The sequence below is a fragment of the Charadrius vociferus genome, unplaced genomic scaffold (genome assembly GCF_000708025.1).
Source record: "Charadrius vociferus isolate BGI_N301 unplaced genomic scaffold, ASM70802v2 scaffold67, whole genome shotgun sequence".
Taxonomy (NCBI): Eukaryota; Metazoa; Chordata; class Aves; order Charadriiformes; family Charadriidae; genus Charadrius; species Charadrius vociferus.
Window position 1 is genome coordinate 2,448,769 of NW_009649485.1, and position 16,750 is coordinate 2,465,518.

General features: G+C 42.8%; 2 protein-coding genes across 3 annotated transcripts in view; one reads left to right on the forward strand and one right to left on the reverse strand.

The window, feature by feature from the left end:
- RAF1 (Raf-1 proto-oncogene, serine/threonine kinase) overlaps positions 1-2,886 on the forward strand; it is a 33,969-nt gene extending 31,083 nt beyond the window's left edge. For both annotated transcript variants that reach the window (XM_009889927.1, XM_009889926.1), the window contains exons 16-17: positions 653-787; positions 1,739-2,886. In XM_009889927.1, coding sequence (XP_009888229.1) covers positions 653-787; positions 1,739-1,879 — 276 coding nt within the window. In that variant the 3' untranslated portion in view covers positions 1,880-2,886. The remainder of the gene's footprint in view (positions 1-652; positions 788-1,738) is intronic.
- A 3,331-nt stretch (positions 2,887-6,217) lies between these two features.
- MKRN2 (makorin ring finger protein 2) lies at positions 6,218-16,211 on the reverse strand. Its single transcript, XM_009889928.1, has 7 exons — positions 16,086-16,211; positions 14,252-14,430; positions 13,164-13,468; positions 11,428-11,642; positions 9,750-9,860; positions 7,405-7,549; positions 6,218-6,766 (listed from the first exon to the last, which is right to left on the reverse strand). Exons 1-7 carry the CDS (start codon positions 16,205-16,207, stop codon positions 6,623-6,625), a joined length of 1,221 nt encoding a protein of 406 aa, XP_009888230.1. The 5' UTR covers positions 16,208-16,211; the 3' UTR covers positions 6,218-6,622.
- Between the last annotated feature and the right edge of the window lie 539 nt (positions 16,212-16,750).

The following is a 16,750-nucleotide window of genomic DNA, read 5'->3' on the forward strand; positions in this document are numbered from 1 at the left end:
CCCTCAAGCAACCAAGCCTACCACCACTTTACCAGGTAATACTCTTCCCAGTTATTACATACTCAACTATAAAGGTTACTGGAAGTCTGGATGAAAATCCTAAACAATGACCATATTAACTTGGAGTAAATCAGAAAATGTATTTTCCAACACTTAATTACGTCTTTTATTGTCTCCAAACAAAACAAACCCCATTTCCTTTTTTGCTGCAGTAGTTACAATCTCTTCCAGCTCGCTAGCTGTACATCTCCTTTTGCAGTGTTTCACAGATACACCCGAAAATCCAGTTCTCCTGACAGATTAAGCTGTTGTGCCAAATTGACCGGCTGCCTATAACGGCTCAAACTGAGCAGCATTTCTCATTGTAGCCTTCAAATGGAGGAAATTGTCCGTGTCACGTAGTATCTCCTGTTCTATTCCGAATGCAGTAGTGCTTCGCTTGTTGAGCATTACAGACCACGGTGTCGCTCTGAGTCAGTCAGGTCCTACATTGACCATTGTTTCAGTTAACTAATTGGGATAAATCTACAAGTATCTGCTGGTGTGTGTGCCTTTGGTACTCATGTTTAGTTGTGGTGGGACACTAAAGCTATCAACCACTGAAACAGCTTTCACAGCTGTGGGTTTCTGCTACTTGCTGCGTCTTTTTCAGATCATTTTCATGGTTGGCCGAGGTTATGCTTCTCCAGACCTCAGTAAATTGTACAAGAACTGCCCCAAAGCAATGAAGAGGCTTGTAGCAGATTGTTTGAAGAAAGTTAGGGAAGAACGACCTCTGTTTCCACAAGTAAGTGTGTTTTCTGCATGTAACGGTTTCAGAGTATTTTTTAAATGGTCATTAACACAACTAGCTTTGGTTGAGAAACTGCAGGTAGATGTAGGAAGAAAGGAAGCAGGCTGCTTCCTAATTTTTGTCTTTATTCATATGTGTGTCTTTCATAACCCATCTCCATTAGGCAGTTTGTAATTCTGATTGTACGTAATTCCTGTAAAGGTCATTAAAAACCATTATGCCTGCAGACTGAAGCAGTGTTAGACTAACACTGCAGCAATTTGCTTTTCAGCAGCTGACCCCTTTTAGAGGTAAGCGAAAAAACCCCAAGCCCTGACCCAATAAAAATCAAATCTATCTTTGTATTTAGTAGTATTTTAGTGTAGGTTTGAGGAAAATGAGACCACTCCTCCTTTCCTTCCTCACAGCCATGAACAAGCAAAACAAAAAAACCCACTGGGGGATTTAAATTCATGTAGCAATCTTTGGTATTTTTACAAGAGATACTTTCCCTTTTCCTGTCACTATGAGGATGATGAAGGTACTTTGTTATTAAATAGCTGGAATTTAATATCAGCAGGTTTTGGAAAAATAACTTCTTGCTGTTACAATCAAGTATAACTCTCGCTTAAAAAGTTCTTTCTAAATGTTGTTTTCTGAACAGAATGTTAGGCAGATGCAGTTCTTTCCATATTACTCTGTTGGGGAATGGCAGAGATGCTTGTTCACTGATGGTAACGTCTGTGAACTAATGAAGAGTACCCTCCCATCCTCTGAAACCCAGACTCCACGTAGCAACGAAACTGTACGGCATGTTCCAAGAGTGTGGTTTGCAGTGTCTCCACGTAGTATATTGTTGCTCTTAAGGATATACTTAAAGCCATAAGAAATGAAGGTTTAAGACTTGAGCAGACAAGCAGCTCTTTCTAATGAGGCGCCTTTTCATTTTATCTGTGTTTCTCTCAGATACTGTCATCCATTGAGTTGTTGCAACATTCTTTACCCAAAATCAACCGGAGTGCTTCTGAACCATCTCTGCATCGTGCCGCCCACACAGAGGACATAAATTCATGCACATTAACATCCACGAGACTGCCCGTGTTTTAGGATCGTGCTCCCCCTCCCTGGCTCTCTCCGGAGATGGGAAAGGAAGAGCAGTAACAGCAGTTGTGCTTTTAATGCCTCAGTGTACAGGATCAGTGCCAGCAGGACTACCTGCGTCCCAGTTTTAAGAACAAGCTGCTAAGGATTTCTGCAGTTCTTCCCCTGCAGGGACACAGCTCCACATTGCCTTTTTCTACAGTTTCTTTTACTGGGATAGTTAACAGACGATAAATCAAGAGATCTATTACTATTTTTTTAATAGATGCACTTGAGCCTTATTTTTCCCATACACAGAAGCGATGGATGTTTCTTTGGCAGTGTTTCTGGATTGATTTGAATCTGTTGATAAATCGGTATTTTTTACAGCAAGGACGGCTTGCCTCGGCCTTTCCAGAAAGATGATGCGTTACGGTGCTCTGATTGCCCCACGCCCTCTGCCACTTCCAGGTTGGGGGGAGTTTTGCCCGAAATGGGAATCTGCAAACAAGACTGAGGGAAGAGGAGAAAACTTTGTGGAAATCAGCTCCTGCCTAAGAGCTTTCATCAAGCCAATGAAATAAGTTAAAATGCTAATTCAACACAAAATAGTTTTGCAATAGTTTTGCACATAGAAGAAAAACTCTTGCAAAAGAATGGAATATATTCTGAACTGTACTGCTCAGAGAAGGAAGCTAGCCAGTCTTGCTACGGTCATCTTCAGTAACTTCAGCAGCTTACTTTGGTACTATTGACTTGTTTCTTGCAGCCCAATGAGGTGGTAAGTGCGGAAAGACAGGCTTTTGTGGCTGAGAAGAGGCTAATTAACATTATCCGTATACTTCTGCAAAATGAGCGTAGTCTTCGTCCCATCTGAAGCTGTCGTCCAAGAGATGCACTATCAAGAGGAAACTGAGCATATACAGTTTTTCTTGCTGATTTGGGTTTTAATTTTGTTTTTATTGCTCCTGAGAAAATGCATTTATTGTAAGCCAAGGTTCCTCTGATTATCTTATTTTAATAAAATAAATTAAATTTTAGGTTTAAGATTCAATGTCATCATTTAATGTAGTAATCCATAGTTCTGACGTGTACATCTAGATTTGAGAAACCTCAGAAAACGACACTCGGAATAATTTTAAAGTTAGTGGGGTAGATAACAGCAGTTCAAGTAAAAACACACTTGATATGATGACCTATAGGATTCCAATCACATTCTTTACAATATGTTTTTTAGTCTACTGTAATACTTCAGCAGCATCTACTTATTAAGATACCTGCACTGATGTACTATCAAGCTATTTGACTGCATCGGTTTTGCTCTCATTTCATCTTCTCCAAACCTGTTGTTTACTTGGGTAAAAGCGAGTGGTTTGTCTTGGCTGAACTCCACAGATGACAAAAAATACCTGGTTTAATCTAAGAACTTACTTTTTTAAATAGCCTTCTGTTGAAATATGTTCATTAGGCAAAGAAGGGAAGCCAACTTTCCATTCTGGGACTGGAAGCCGGGCATTTTGCGTCTTTCTCCGTTTACACAAGTAAGTGTGGGGCTCCTGTCTGAATCCACGGCCGAGGTCCAGCGAGCGCCCGGAGATGTCTGTAACCACTGCTGTCTCAGCCTCAACTGCTGCCTGAAGTTTGTTAGGCCAAAATACTTTTGTTGTGTATTTTGACAACTTACGTGTGCAACTCCTACCAGCCTGTAATGTCCAAGTAGCCATTTTGGCTTCTTAGTTGCAGCAAGCAAAAAACCCACAAAGCCCTCATGAAGGGGAAGAGAGGAAACTTGAAGTACGTAAGCCAGGCACATAATTAAAAAATAATACCTATAGTATCTATAAAATAATTGTATAACATAATAAGAAGGGTGGATTATTAATCCTTAGGTGATAATTGAGCATGACCATAAAATTTCCTTCCTAAAAAGTAAATTGAGGCTTCAGGGAAACTGTTCCGTACAGTTCTGCATGATTTTTAATAATATTCTTGCTATTTTAACTTTTATCTTTCATCTTACCTTCCTTAAAATAAGAGTTGAAGAAAAGGGAAAAAAAAAAAGGAGAAATGGTAAACTGCTTTTACTTTAGCTCCAATTTTCAAAAAGAAACCATTAACTCCTGATTTTAAAAACAGGTTATGTCTCTTGAAAAATAAATTTTTTTGATAAATAGACTTACTTTGATCAGCATTTGATGTCAAAGTAGATGAAAGCTGCTACGTGAAGAATTTAAGAAGTCAGAGTTTCTAAATCGTACTACTCTTATATTAAAACTTTTTGTTATGTTGTCCCTAGATAGCTTTGAAAAACAAACGATCTTTTCAATTTCAGACTGTCGTTACCTGGTTTATGTCTTCTTGAGGCAAAGTAAAACAGGAATGTCTTGTTTGAGTTAAACACCCTCTCCATTGGCTTTTTGGGGGCCTACTTTATTACTGAAAATATTCCTCTCTGGAAAAAAAGTAGTGCAAGACCAGCTAGAAACAAGCTCCAGCAGGGAAGCGAAGGGCTGTCAGTATTTTGGGGTAGACAGTATGTCTGGGTATGAGCTCTTGAACATTCATCTTGCAGTACTACTTCTCTTAGTGATACCTGATGTTCCTTCACCTGTCTAATTAGTGATGACTTCACTAGAGCAAACCTTCACTGCTGCCTTCATATGCCAGTTTTAAAAAGAAGCTGACAAGTAAGTGGGATCGTGACAAGCCAAGGCCTGACTTCGTGGGAAGCATTGTTAAAAATTAACTTTAGAGTGGAAATAATTGTGGAAAAGTTACATTTCCTAGGTCAGAGAGAGCAAAATGTGCATGTTCAATTTAGCCAGCAGAGATGGGGGAGTTCTCCCTCCTCTGTTGGAACCCTGATTACAAATGCAGTATTTCCATCCAGAAGGTTTCTCAGCTTCAGTTTTGACCCAGAAATGCCAACCAACTGATGAAGCGGATCAGCCTGGAGTCACTAATTTGCTGCCATTTAAAAATGTTTGACTCCCCGAGCAAGGTTCCTGCTGTTTGCTTTATGACAGTGACCCCCATCCGAGTTTCTAACCATCAAAGCAGTGCCCTGGTTGCCGTGCTGACATAAGGGGGTTTTGCACAAGTGTATTTAAATATACTTTGCTTCACAATACAAATAATTTCGCAACAATCAAGTTTTCTGAAATGCTCCGATCTTTAAGCAGACAAGCAACTTTTCAAGGGTATGCAGTCTCATCCTCAAGCCATCGCTGAAATTGGCCCTCCGCTTATTTCAAGACCGTGTCCTTGAGAAAACTCTGCTTGTACTCGAGTGTGTTAATGCTGTGTTGCTCAGTTGCCTTTTCAGTCCTGTCCGCACTGAATTTTGAGTTTAACTGCAACGTTAATACAAACGACTTAACAGAATTCACTTCTTATATCAAATTTCACCATCAAATTGCTTTTGCAACACAAGCATCAATTAAATTTTTAAGGAAAACAAAACTTGGTTACCTCAGAGGAGCTGCGCCTTAATACCTCGCACCTCCTGGGCCTTCAGCATTGCTGCCCTTAACCTGAAGGCTGGAGCCAGCGCCCTCCCGAAGAGCTGCGAGGGGGCCGGCTGGCAGTACGGGACACGGGGCAGGAGTGGCAGGGGGGGGGGGCAGCGCGGCCACCGCACGCGTCGCTCACCGGGCAGCGGCTGAGCTTCCGCCTGTGCCGTTGGTAACGCTACCTGCCCGCTGCAGCCGGGGATGGGAGCTGCGCGGGAACGGGGCCGTTCTATGGCTGTACTACCGCTTCAGAAAGGGACCTCTCGCTACGCTAGAGGTACGTGCAGATAGAAAAGCCTAAGTTTCAGCCACATGGTTAAAAAAAGCAGCAGTTAAATAACTTCAGTTACAAAAGAAACAATTAACGTTGTAGAATTGCAAACTAAAAGATCACTGACATAAGGAGATCAGAAGATTATTTAGTTACTTCATTTAATTTTGGCTACTTCATTTAACCAAATCAAGGTTTCCCTTCCCATTAAATACATTCAAACTAGTTAAATTGAAGAAAAATTCAACTAGTAACGGCTATTGAATGTAACTACTTACTCTCATTATAGAGTTTCCAAAATCCAATTTGTGCTCTAATTTAGTATTGCTCTGCCTGTATTACTGTATTTGCTGACAAGGGGTGCTTTGGGGACACTTCCTACCAATATGCACTTTATTTGTTTTAAAACATGGGTAGGAATTTGACTCGTGCAGTCTTCGAGAGCCAGGCAGTGCCCCGGCCCTGCTACTGCAACGCTCGCTCTAAGAATACAGGAAACTTGATTCTGAACTCTACTTTGAGGTTTAGTGTTTTAGTTCTTAAATCTCCTTTTTAAGGAAGGAAAAGCTACGCTGACCATTATTCCCAGTGGGTTTTTGCGGACATACGTTTAGTTGATTTGGGGAAGGGGGGAAAAAAAAAAAAAAAAAGCACCCAAAATAGATTTAGCAACAATTTTTAACAGCTTAAGCTTTAAATGGTAAGAGAGGAGCTGTATTTACACTACCGCTCGGCTCACAAGACAGCGTATGTTAGGGCAAAGAGGGTGAAAACCCTCTTGGGATTCAGGGGTGTTTTCCATGCAATCAGTTTAACTTTTTAAATATATTTTAGGATTTTTGGTGCCATACAAAAACTATCCAAAAACGTTACCAGAACTGCACAAGTAAACCACAGGGCACATTCATTCTAACTGTGCTGTAGAAAGTAAAAGCATCGCTAAGCAAATAGCTAGCTTGCTGTGGGAGACAGCACCTTCGCTTCTCTTTATTGAGAAGTAGCAGGATCCTCATCAGCCCCAGAAAGGTGCATGAAAAGTTCTCCAAGTTCTGTTACGTCATCATCTGTGCTGGTCACAGTCCGACTTTCTCTGTCTTCAATGAAATCCCACAGACGAACAGAGTTGAAGAACTGGAAGAGAAGAAAGTCTGTCTGAGCGCAAACCAGTACTTGTCACAGTTCCAAAAAAGTATTTTCCCGTATCAGTCTTATTCATTTATTAAAAAAAAAAAGTCAAAAGTTGAGACTCAAAAGCCAGGTTTGTGCTGGGATTTCCTAACTCAGCAACGTTTGCTGTTAAATTCAAAGCGACCCACTCTCCTTAGTGTTACAGTAGAAATACAGTGAGGTCAAACAAGCCGGCGCTAACGAGCTGTAGTGACCTTAAAGCAGTAGGGCTGTGGTGACCGCTCAGGGTGGTGGCCGAGCCACAACGCGTTTTTCAGAAGGCTACCCTTTTTAGCTGGTCTTACGGCCAGCTATACGCAGGCAAGTTAGATGAGTTTTTAATACTTTAACAGCCGAATTCCTTTGAAGAAAGGTTTGCCATGAGAAGGACTGGTTGAAAAAATAACCGATAATAATTTTTGCTATTAAAGGAAAAGTGCCTTCTCCTTTCCCTAATAACAAACCTGTGGCTCAAGGCAAGCTGAGGGATGCTTTCTTCACTTCTCCAAGGCCATGCATGGTATGAAACATATTTAAGTCAAGTCGTACACTTTACATTCAGAATATGTTTTTAATTACATTTGACTGGTGTAGTCCCTTACCCGCACAGTCCCCTCAGAGCTGAGCTGTTTCCGTGGTTTTTCAGGTTCAGCTCGTGTCCCATCTGGATAAGCATGAAGGTAAAGACACTTCCCTCCAAAGGGGCAAGTTCCTTTCCCTTGTTCAAAGTACTTGCAGGGTTTTTTCCTGATTTTAATTAGAAGAGAGAGAGTTATTTCCCTTAGCTAGAAAGGAAGCAGATAGATAGAGCTCACGCTCCCATTAGCACACTGGGAGTTTTGGTCTCCCATTCCCCTTAACTGATAGCACTCAAAACAGATGGGAACAATTATTAAAAGCCAACAAAGAAATACATAAAAGAACAGCAGTCCAAGTCAAAAGAATTAAACTGTGTTAAGACATGGAAAGTGAAGGATGTACAAGGAACGTCGTCGATCCCACACACGCGTTTCCAGCACAATGAACAAATCCATTGCTGTTTCTCAAGCAACGTTCTTCCCCTGTATTTTCTACCACTACATGTTTATGAACCAGTTCCTCTCATCATCTCCTTTGGAAATTCTATGACAATACTTTGTTAATTTAACTTTCCATGAGTTTTGTTCAACCAAGCCATTCTAGCCGTGTAGCAAGGTTTTATGAAGATGTTCCTTACAATGGGTGTACAACCGTATTCGGGCCGGGGGGGTGTCGATGGAATGTTTTACAATGAAAGAGTCTAAAGAGGAAACTACAGAGAAAATGCAACTGTCCTTGTAAACTTGATATGCAGTGATTCCTAAGACATCTATCAAATCTACAGTCTATCAAATAGCAACTAAATGGAGACAAAAGCTCAACAGTAACAAAAAAACCCAAACACAACAGCCAGGTAGTGCATTAAAAGCAGAATGGACTTGTCTTGGTTTGGAACTCAGGTGGTCTGTGAATTCCACATTTCCAGGTCAGACTTTCTTTGCCCTGTGTCAGTGTATAAATCAGAATGGATTGTGCTGGCATGACCCCTGCTCTTCACTTAGACTCCCCTTTATTAGCATTTTTTCATTCCATGCAATACCAAACGCTCAAGTTAAACTGACTGCCAAGAGCTCTATCCCTAAAAACTTCTTTGGAACAGACATTCTATCTACAGTACAACGTATACATCTTAGCTGAGCACTTAAGCAAAACCCCTTTTTGTATTCTCTCCCATACAACAGGTTGACAAGAGCCAAACCCATCTGCCACCACAACCCGACGCCTCTATCCCAGTCACACAGGAGCTGACCTTACTGAGGACGCAGTGAGAACTACCGAGAAAATGCAACTGTCCTTGTAAACTTGATATGCAGTGATTGATACGCCTTTAAAAACCATACTAAGCTGAGGCTTTTGAGTGCAACTTACTACCCAATTCAAAGTCCTTAAGAATTAAAATGAACAAAACCACACCAGCAGTGGGGTATTGAAAACAAACTGTAGCTGAAGAACCTCAGTTTAAAGTGATCACTTTTATTCAAATATTTTGCCTGACTATTAGACAAGACAAGACAAGATGCTGGATTAACCATTTAATGGAGCGGTACTGCATTCAACAATTCTTCTGCTGTGTTATAACAGGACTTCAGAGACTAAAAGCTTCCCAAGCAGCGGAAAAGCTGCAGTAGCACAGCTGCAGCACCAGCTGTGCACAGATGTAAGGCAGGCCGATTTTTTTCTGTACGCCAAAGGGCGTTTAAAGGTTGCTGCACATCACAGAATGAAGCTGCACAACCTTCAGCAAAATAGTCATCGCTCACCGGGTCAAGCACAGCTTGTTTACTTTAAAAAGAGTAAGCAAGGAGATCAGTAACGGTATCTTACTGTTCTGCGAACTACATACCCCTTACACAGTCCAGGCGAGCACAGCTTCGCAAAGCTGCTGTAAAACTACCCCTCGGCAGACCTCTCCCAGTGCTCCACGCACCGGGCAAATCGTTATTAGACGATTACAGGAATGCAGTCATGTAGTATCTTCCATTTCCAGCAGACATTGCAAAAGCCCTGTGAATTTTTATCCCATATTTCAAGAGACTACTACTACATTTTCCTTCCCTATTGAATCTCCTCAGTAACTGACAATCTTCGAGGCAATTATGTCTAAAGGATTAACAGAAAACGCACGGAGTCAATTTTGGCACGTGAACTGAAATAGTTTCAGAGCACAGCGAGTTTGAATAAGTTCAGATCTATAATTACACGTCAGACCTTTTCGTGGCAGTCACAAAGTTCAATAGAAGCGTTAACAGAGATGAAAAGTTCTCTGTAGAACGGTTTGTAATTACATAGTTTAAAAATACCGGCACTTTGATTGACTAAGTTTTAGTGTATCTAGCTTATGGACAATGTTGGTGGTTACAGAACTTACCCCACTCCCTGCTTAAATGCTTCAATCAGCTCGTTTTTCTTCTCCTGGTCTTCTACCCAATATGCACTGGGAATGACAAACTCGGATATCACTCGGCACTCTGGGCAAGACCTGAATGGATGAAGACACAACAGCAATGCTCCATTAACTTCTGAGAGCAATACACCTCAATAAATTTGCCAGAAACAGCAGTCCCCCGAGGGAAAGGGAGATGGTTTGTCACGCTGAAGCAGCAGACATCTCCTCACACATTACTACAGCACACGGGCACATTTGTTACTCATTTCAATTGAAACAACCCAATTCAGGGCAGTCAGGCTTTGTGCTTCCTTGCGTTTGCTTCTAGATTTGAACAAAAGTAACAGGTATTTCCTCAATATGCAGAAGTAAACTGTGTCTGCTGATCCCAATATGCAGAAATACACTGTAACTGGTATGCAGCAGAAAGCCAAACCCCTTCAAAAAAAGACAAAGGAAGGTCTCTAAACCTTTTGAAATGTGATCTGGCTTCTACCAGCAGTGATGAGTTGTTCACTTAGTGGTTTTACGAGATGGATTTCTACATGAGGAACGAAGATCAAGAATCAAATATGCAACTTCAGGTACCTCAAGAGGCCTCGGAAAAGCTTTATTACCCCCTCCCTGCAAGTCCCATCAAACACCTTGTCTCCCAGCAGGCAGGGCTTCTAGAACGACGCCAATGTTCTAACTTTGCAACGACCAGCATGTTCACCATTATAGATAAATGTAAAAAACATGTTTGAAGAATTTGTATCAGTATTTAATCCATACTCAAAACAGATTCCAGGGCACTGTTTCTGAAAAAAACCAACCCCTCACAGTCCCTACTGTACGCAAAATATCTCAGCACCTGGCCAACGGGAGCTCAAGTCCCATACAGGTTACATCCTAATGAGCTCACGTTCACTTCAATTAAATTTATAATGAAAGTAAGTTGTGCAGAAGAGTCTATTTTGGCAACAAACTGAAAATATTTCCCACCTTTTCCTCAGCATGCTTGTAACTTGAGCGAGCTTTCAAAGAGATGCTCAAAAAAGGAAATTGCCTTAATTGGATGTTTTAAATTCTCACTTCATCTGAGGACAAGTGTGTCTGGAATACATTTTTTATAGAGCTAGAAGATGAAGGCGTTTACTCAGCTACAGATAAATGTGCGATTCTTGGGAGACTCAGCTTGGGTAAGCTATAATTCAGAGAAAACTCCTGTAATTAGGCACACACATAGAAAAAAGGAGCGACTGGTTTTGCCCCCAGGTTACTGTGAAGGGCAGAGGTTGACAAGGTCCCAGCTGTCCCAGACTCCATGTGTGTGCACTTTGCCCCGCCGCCAACACAATGAGAGAGGGTAAAGTTACAAAGGGCCAAGCTCTTCCCATACAGGGCTGCAGTATGTAAATAAACTGTTACCAAAGGACACCCGATGTGTGCTACCCATCTTGAAGGTAGTAGTTCTCACACCATGCTCCAACATCCTGGAATTTGCCAGTACTTGGACCAGGATTTTCTAAATTCAGATCTTATTAACGGCTATGTTAGTATTTAGAGCTATGGAATCCCTTATTACCAGTTTTATTTCTGTATCAAGTCACAGGGCATGGGAGAGCCCATCTCACTGACACAGGCCACAGAGAAGAGACACAGGTTAACGCAAACTTACTTTATGATTGGATTCTCGAACTGCTTGGCACATCTCCACTGCCGGATGCAAGACAAGCAGTACGTGTGATTGCAGTTAGAAAGGATCCCAAACCTCCTCTCGGAGGCGGACGGTTTCTCGTACACCACCTCCATGCAGATACTGCACACTTTGTCCTGACTTGCCTGAAAGGCAAAGGCCTTCTCCATGTCGTGCTCAAATGTCGCCATGCACATCTGTCACAGGAGAGATGTCATTGGTTATTGCAGTCCACGTAACAGCCTGTTCCTTGTGAAACAAAAGTGTCTATGAAAAGGATCCGTTACAGGAAAAACAAGGTACGCTCATTAAGAGCATCATTCCTACCCTTCATTGTCAGAATTTAATTTTAAGAACATTAAATTCAATCACATATTTCAGCCCTTCAACGTTCTCTGCAGCTTCAGGAGTATCAGAAGTGAGGCTGCCCGAGCACTCCTCACTTAACCCTTTCTGTCTGTGTCATGGAACAAGTATTGCACAAGAAGATGCTTCAAACACCCCTAAACCCATCTCATGCAGGGTCCAGAATGGGTGCCACACTCAAGATACTACTCTGCTTAGCATTAAAGCCATGCTCATTCACCAGACACCAAGCTTTAGGCTAGCTAAGGAATTACTCTCTTATTATAGGTTTTCCTACAGCACTTCTCATCACACCATCCCAGTAGTGACAATCAATAACCAATTTACACTTTCACAGCACTACATGGTGAGCTGGTGGTTATACCTGCATCGTTTTACCTCTTGCTTTTCAAAGGTCCCAGGACTTGACAAATAAAATAAATTTAAAGACTTTAAATTATAGTCATAAAAAAAAATACACAAAATAATCCCACATGGGTTGCACCTTCTCATCCAACCCACACAGCAGAGGCTTCCTGACACCTGAGAGCAGCAGTGACAGGACACCAAGCCAAATATCAACAAGCTCCCAGGAGAAGTGAGAACTCCTACAGAAGCATGTTTTGCGAGTGTATGCCAACTGCAGAAAAACTGAGGGTTTTTTAACCCCTTGGATTCTACTCCAGAGTCTGGAGAGACTTATGATTCAGTAACCACTAATGCTGCTGGTCTTTTTCCTCCTCAGCCTTGAGAACACCTGTACTTGACCAGCCCTGACCTAAATCTGGTAGCCAGGCAGAGAAAAGAGCAGCCCCTTAAGCCCATCTTTACCTAGCCAATTCCTCATGCAGTCCCTCCAGCCGTCCTACTTCAACTTCAGCTCCAAAATCTCTGTACTCTCTTCAGTGTGTCCCTACTTGACCCTGCCCTGAAATCAGCCACAACCAAGAGGAGACGTCTGAAGAGGTCCTTCAGCAGACCCACAGAGTGATCTCTCAGAACGCACCAGCAGCCCACAGTTCCTCTCCCCCACTACACATAACGTACCGCTGAGATGTTGTGTAAGCTACAAAAGACATCTTCCTGGTAGAGTTTCAGGGTGTTCTGGGAGAAGGCTGCCAGCAAGTTTCCCATAAGAATGAAATGGGAAACAAGGAGGTTGCTCTAAAAGACTATCTGCATCATCACTACCAATTAAGTCCTAGATGCTGGAACAGACCTCTCTTAGGATCATTTTATAGCGAGATAAACAAAACAATAGCTCTTTGGAACACCAGGCTCTTCTACAAAACACATCTTTGGGTTTTAGAGCCAACAAGCCAAATCCTGCACTGAGCAAAGCAAATCTCATACTGATTTCATGTTATTATTACCATCTCATGAGCCTTCCTCTGCTCCTGGTCGAAAGGGTGAAGTACTTGCAATCCACATATCTCACACACGTCCCCGTGGAGGTACAGGCAGCGATCTCCAAAGTGGCAGGCTCCCGCTGCAGCGTAAGGACACAGCTGCTCTCCATCAGCACAGGAGCTTCCAGCGACTGGATCTTCCAGTCCGCTGCAAATAGCTTCCAAATACGAATGGGGCTTCATTTCCAGATTATCGTTTTGGTCACTGCAACAGACCACGTTGCTTGTGGCACTGGGTTTCTGTTTTTCTTCATTCAAGCCACACAGATCTTAGGAAACAAAAACATAGTATGAACCACACAAGACACCGCCCAAAACCCACACAAGAAGGTCCATATACTTTGTTTCCAATGATTACCAGGTGTTCTTTTAAAAAAAAAGTTTTCTTCTCAATGAAACCTCATCTCTAAGCCCTTTTTGCTCACAAATCACAAGAATTTTCACAAACTACCTACTGAAAAGTTCGATTTCAAGATTTCTCCAGCTGTTTTACAAACAGGCTAAAATATCCTCTCATTTCACATTAGGACAATTGGCCCATCCGGCGCGGCAGCGAGAACAGGTGAGAACAGTGTGCAGGCGGCAGGGGGGCTCAGCTCCTCTGCCCCCAGCTGCCAGGCGTGGACGGATGGCTCCATGCTTGTGTTCCTAAGGGCTGGCACGATCCTCCACAGAGCACGTGGCACTAAGCAGCCAGGTTTCAACCATTGCAAATGCCCTCACATCGAGAGCAAAATGCACAAAAAGGTATGAGGGGCAGAGATATTTTAACCAAAAAAAACCCAAATCAAACCAAAAAAAAAAAAAACCCACCCCAAAAAATCCCCCAAAACAAAAGTTTCAGGGAACACCAGGCTAAAAGCCAGTCAGCTGGACACGGTCATTAAAAGGTACCGATGGGCACAAGCGTTTTCAGGAAAGAGGCCTCATCGGGTAAGGAAGTCTGACTGCCCCTCTCCAGCTCTCCGTGAAACTCAAGCAATAAAAGGAGAAAAACTACCCAACTCCCATCAAGAATCAAGGAGGAGGAACACAGCACCACTCCCACTCACTTCTGTCCCTGAGCACGAGCGTTTTCTTCTCCCGTTTGCCGGTCTCGTGTAGTTTGCTCCTGATGATGGGCGCGCTGTGCTCGGGAGGATGGCGAGGGTTGTGCAGCGCTGCCGAGGAGCGGGGAGGCGGCGCAGGGGCCGCTGCACCCCCTGGCGCAGGAAGTCTGGTGTGATCATACCTGCAAAAGGAAGGAGACAGAACAAGCGTTACAAAGGCTAAACTTGGCACAGTGGCGGGACACTGCCCTGATGAATATTTAAACAAAGTAAAACTGAATAGCTACTTCTTTTTTTTAAAGGATTGTTCTGACAAAGTTGACTGAATTGCTCAGTCTCTTTCAAAGCCAAACTAAAAGGTTCCCCAGTCTCAAAAAACAGATGCCTCTGAAAGCACACCTATATTTTCTCCTCCAGAGACACCCAGGGTAGCTGAAAGAACATCACTCATGTGCATACTAAATTAGATTTTCATCATCCCTTCACACAAACAGGTTTGCTGGCATTTCGCAGAGACACAACATCAAAACGCTGTGCAGGAAGGAGCAACACTTTGTGATCTCATTTTCCCCCTGCAAGCAGCAACACTCAGGCTTTATGCTCCCACACCACAGGAGAAGATGCAGTGTTTGCACACAGATAGGAAAGGACTCAAAACATCCGGTAAAGCTATGGAAATATACTCCAGCAGCAGAGCAGATGCAATCAGTGCAGTAAAGAGGCTGGTCCAGTAGAGCCATGGGCATACCTGAATACTAGAATATTTTTGATGGGAACAAAAATATTCTCATCTATTTCTGGCCCTGTACGTGCCCACAGACATGCCATACACATGAATCGATCACGTGCACCGTATGCCCCAAACTCTAGCAAAACAGCTGGAGTAAAACAGCAACACACTTTGCAGCCATCACTATAGTCCAGTCAACATATGATGTGGTCCCCGTGAACAACATGGCCACCAGCAACGTTAGACATTACTGGTTCAATGTCAGCAGCTAATGGAAGCTGCAGAAATCACTGATATTCAATCTCTTGATCCAAGTTTGATATCATGAACTAAGCAAAGGAAAGGAAATATAACTAAGCCATTGCAATGACAGCAATGTCTTGAGATCCCCTGTTCTTGTCAGGTGAACGTACAAACACAGGCTGCTCACCCGTGACCAGAATTTTTCCATGAAGGAAAATTCCCTGTGGCACGTCCCTGATGGAATGTAACAACATCAACTAACACAGTTTTTACTAGAGCATTTCTCAAGGAGAGTTTTAACCAGAAGACTTCAGGAAAAGGTGTGGTACCATTCAGCAAGAAAAACACTTTGCTCTAAAATGGAACTGAAAGTCCTCAAAATTGTATGTTAGAATCTGCATGAAGGAGACTACGAGCTACATCAGGAGACCTGAGCAAAGCACTGCCGAAACACTGCCCACTTCCAGCCACTTTGGTCACATGGAAAGCAAACCATGCTGCCAACTGCTATTTTGTGTGAAGTTGCAGGCTCTATTTTTGTATTTAATAGGTTTTACTACAATAAGAACTGGATGAAAACATACGTGAAACCTGAAGCTTAATTTCTACAGAGTAAAATAATTGCTGAAGCCAAGGCAGAGTACAACTACAATACTGCATCCATAGGCTGGTTTTGGTCAGGGGAGAAAAAGCTCATATTCAATACATTATTTCATTCCCCTTGTCATGCAAAAAATCTTTATCTTTTCTTGAAAGTCTTCTAAAAAATCTTATCTTTAAACTCTGGGGTTTAAAGCTGACGGCATGTGATTATTATGCCCAGTTCTTCTGAACGCACTGTTCCAAAAGGAATTGGGTCTTTACCTGCACCGAGTTCCATAGGCACACTGTCCCTTCTGGTAGTACTTGCAGATGGTAGAGGATTTGCTTGTAGATAAGTCATGCGAGAACAGACACTTACTTCCCTCCCGACACACTCCTTGCATGTAGTACCTGGGGGAGAAGAAGGTTGGAATGGTTTGAGAAACCTACAACAACTTACTGTCATTTAGACAATTATTCTCTCGCCTAATGACCCGTCCCCACTCGGGAAGGGGAACTGGGAAAAACAAGGGTTGAAGCATAAGCAGATTTAATAGAATAAGACTAGATAATTAACATTAATAATACTAAAGACCAATATTGATCCCGACACCAATACAAAAATATACCAGGATTATCCTCAGCCCGTTCTATCCATAGAAGCCGTTCACTCCCAGCAGTGACAGCCAATGTGGGACACTGCGAGCGCTGCGGCTTTGGGAGGAAGGGACGGGCTCAGGGCTCCGGCACCGGGACAAGGAGTTCTCAGGATGGCAGCCATCACGGGAGAGAGAGAACTCCTCAGCAAACTTTCTAATGTCTATGGAATGTGCCGTTCCTGGTATGGAATACCCCTGTTGGCAGCTTGGGTGCAGTGCCCGGGTCTCGCTCCTCCTCATCCCCGCACCTGGTGAGCTCGAAAACACCGAGACCTTGAAACCCGCACA

What these genes read in the sequence shown, in the direction of transcription:
- MKRN2 (XM_009889928.1), bottom strand. Translation starts at nt 16,207, where the DNA reads ATGCAAGGAGTGTGTCGGGAGGGAAGTAAGTGTCTGTTCTCGCATGAC. An exon ending in GCCTATGGAACTCGGTGCAG is followed by an intron (nt 14,431 to 16,085) that starts GTAAAGACCCAA and finishes TTCCTTTTGCAG; the next exon opens with GTATGATCACACCAGACTTC. An exon ending in GCATTTAAGCAGGGAGTGGG is followed by an intron (nt 7,550 to 9,749) that starts GTAAGTTCTGTA and finishes AATTAAAATCAG; the next exon opens with GAAAAAACCCTGCAAGTACT.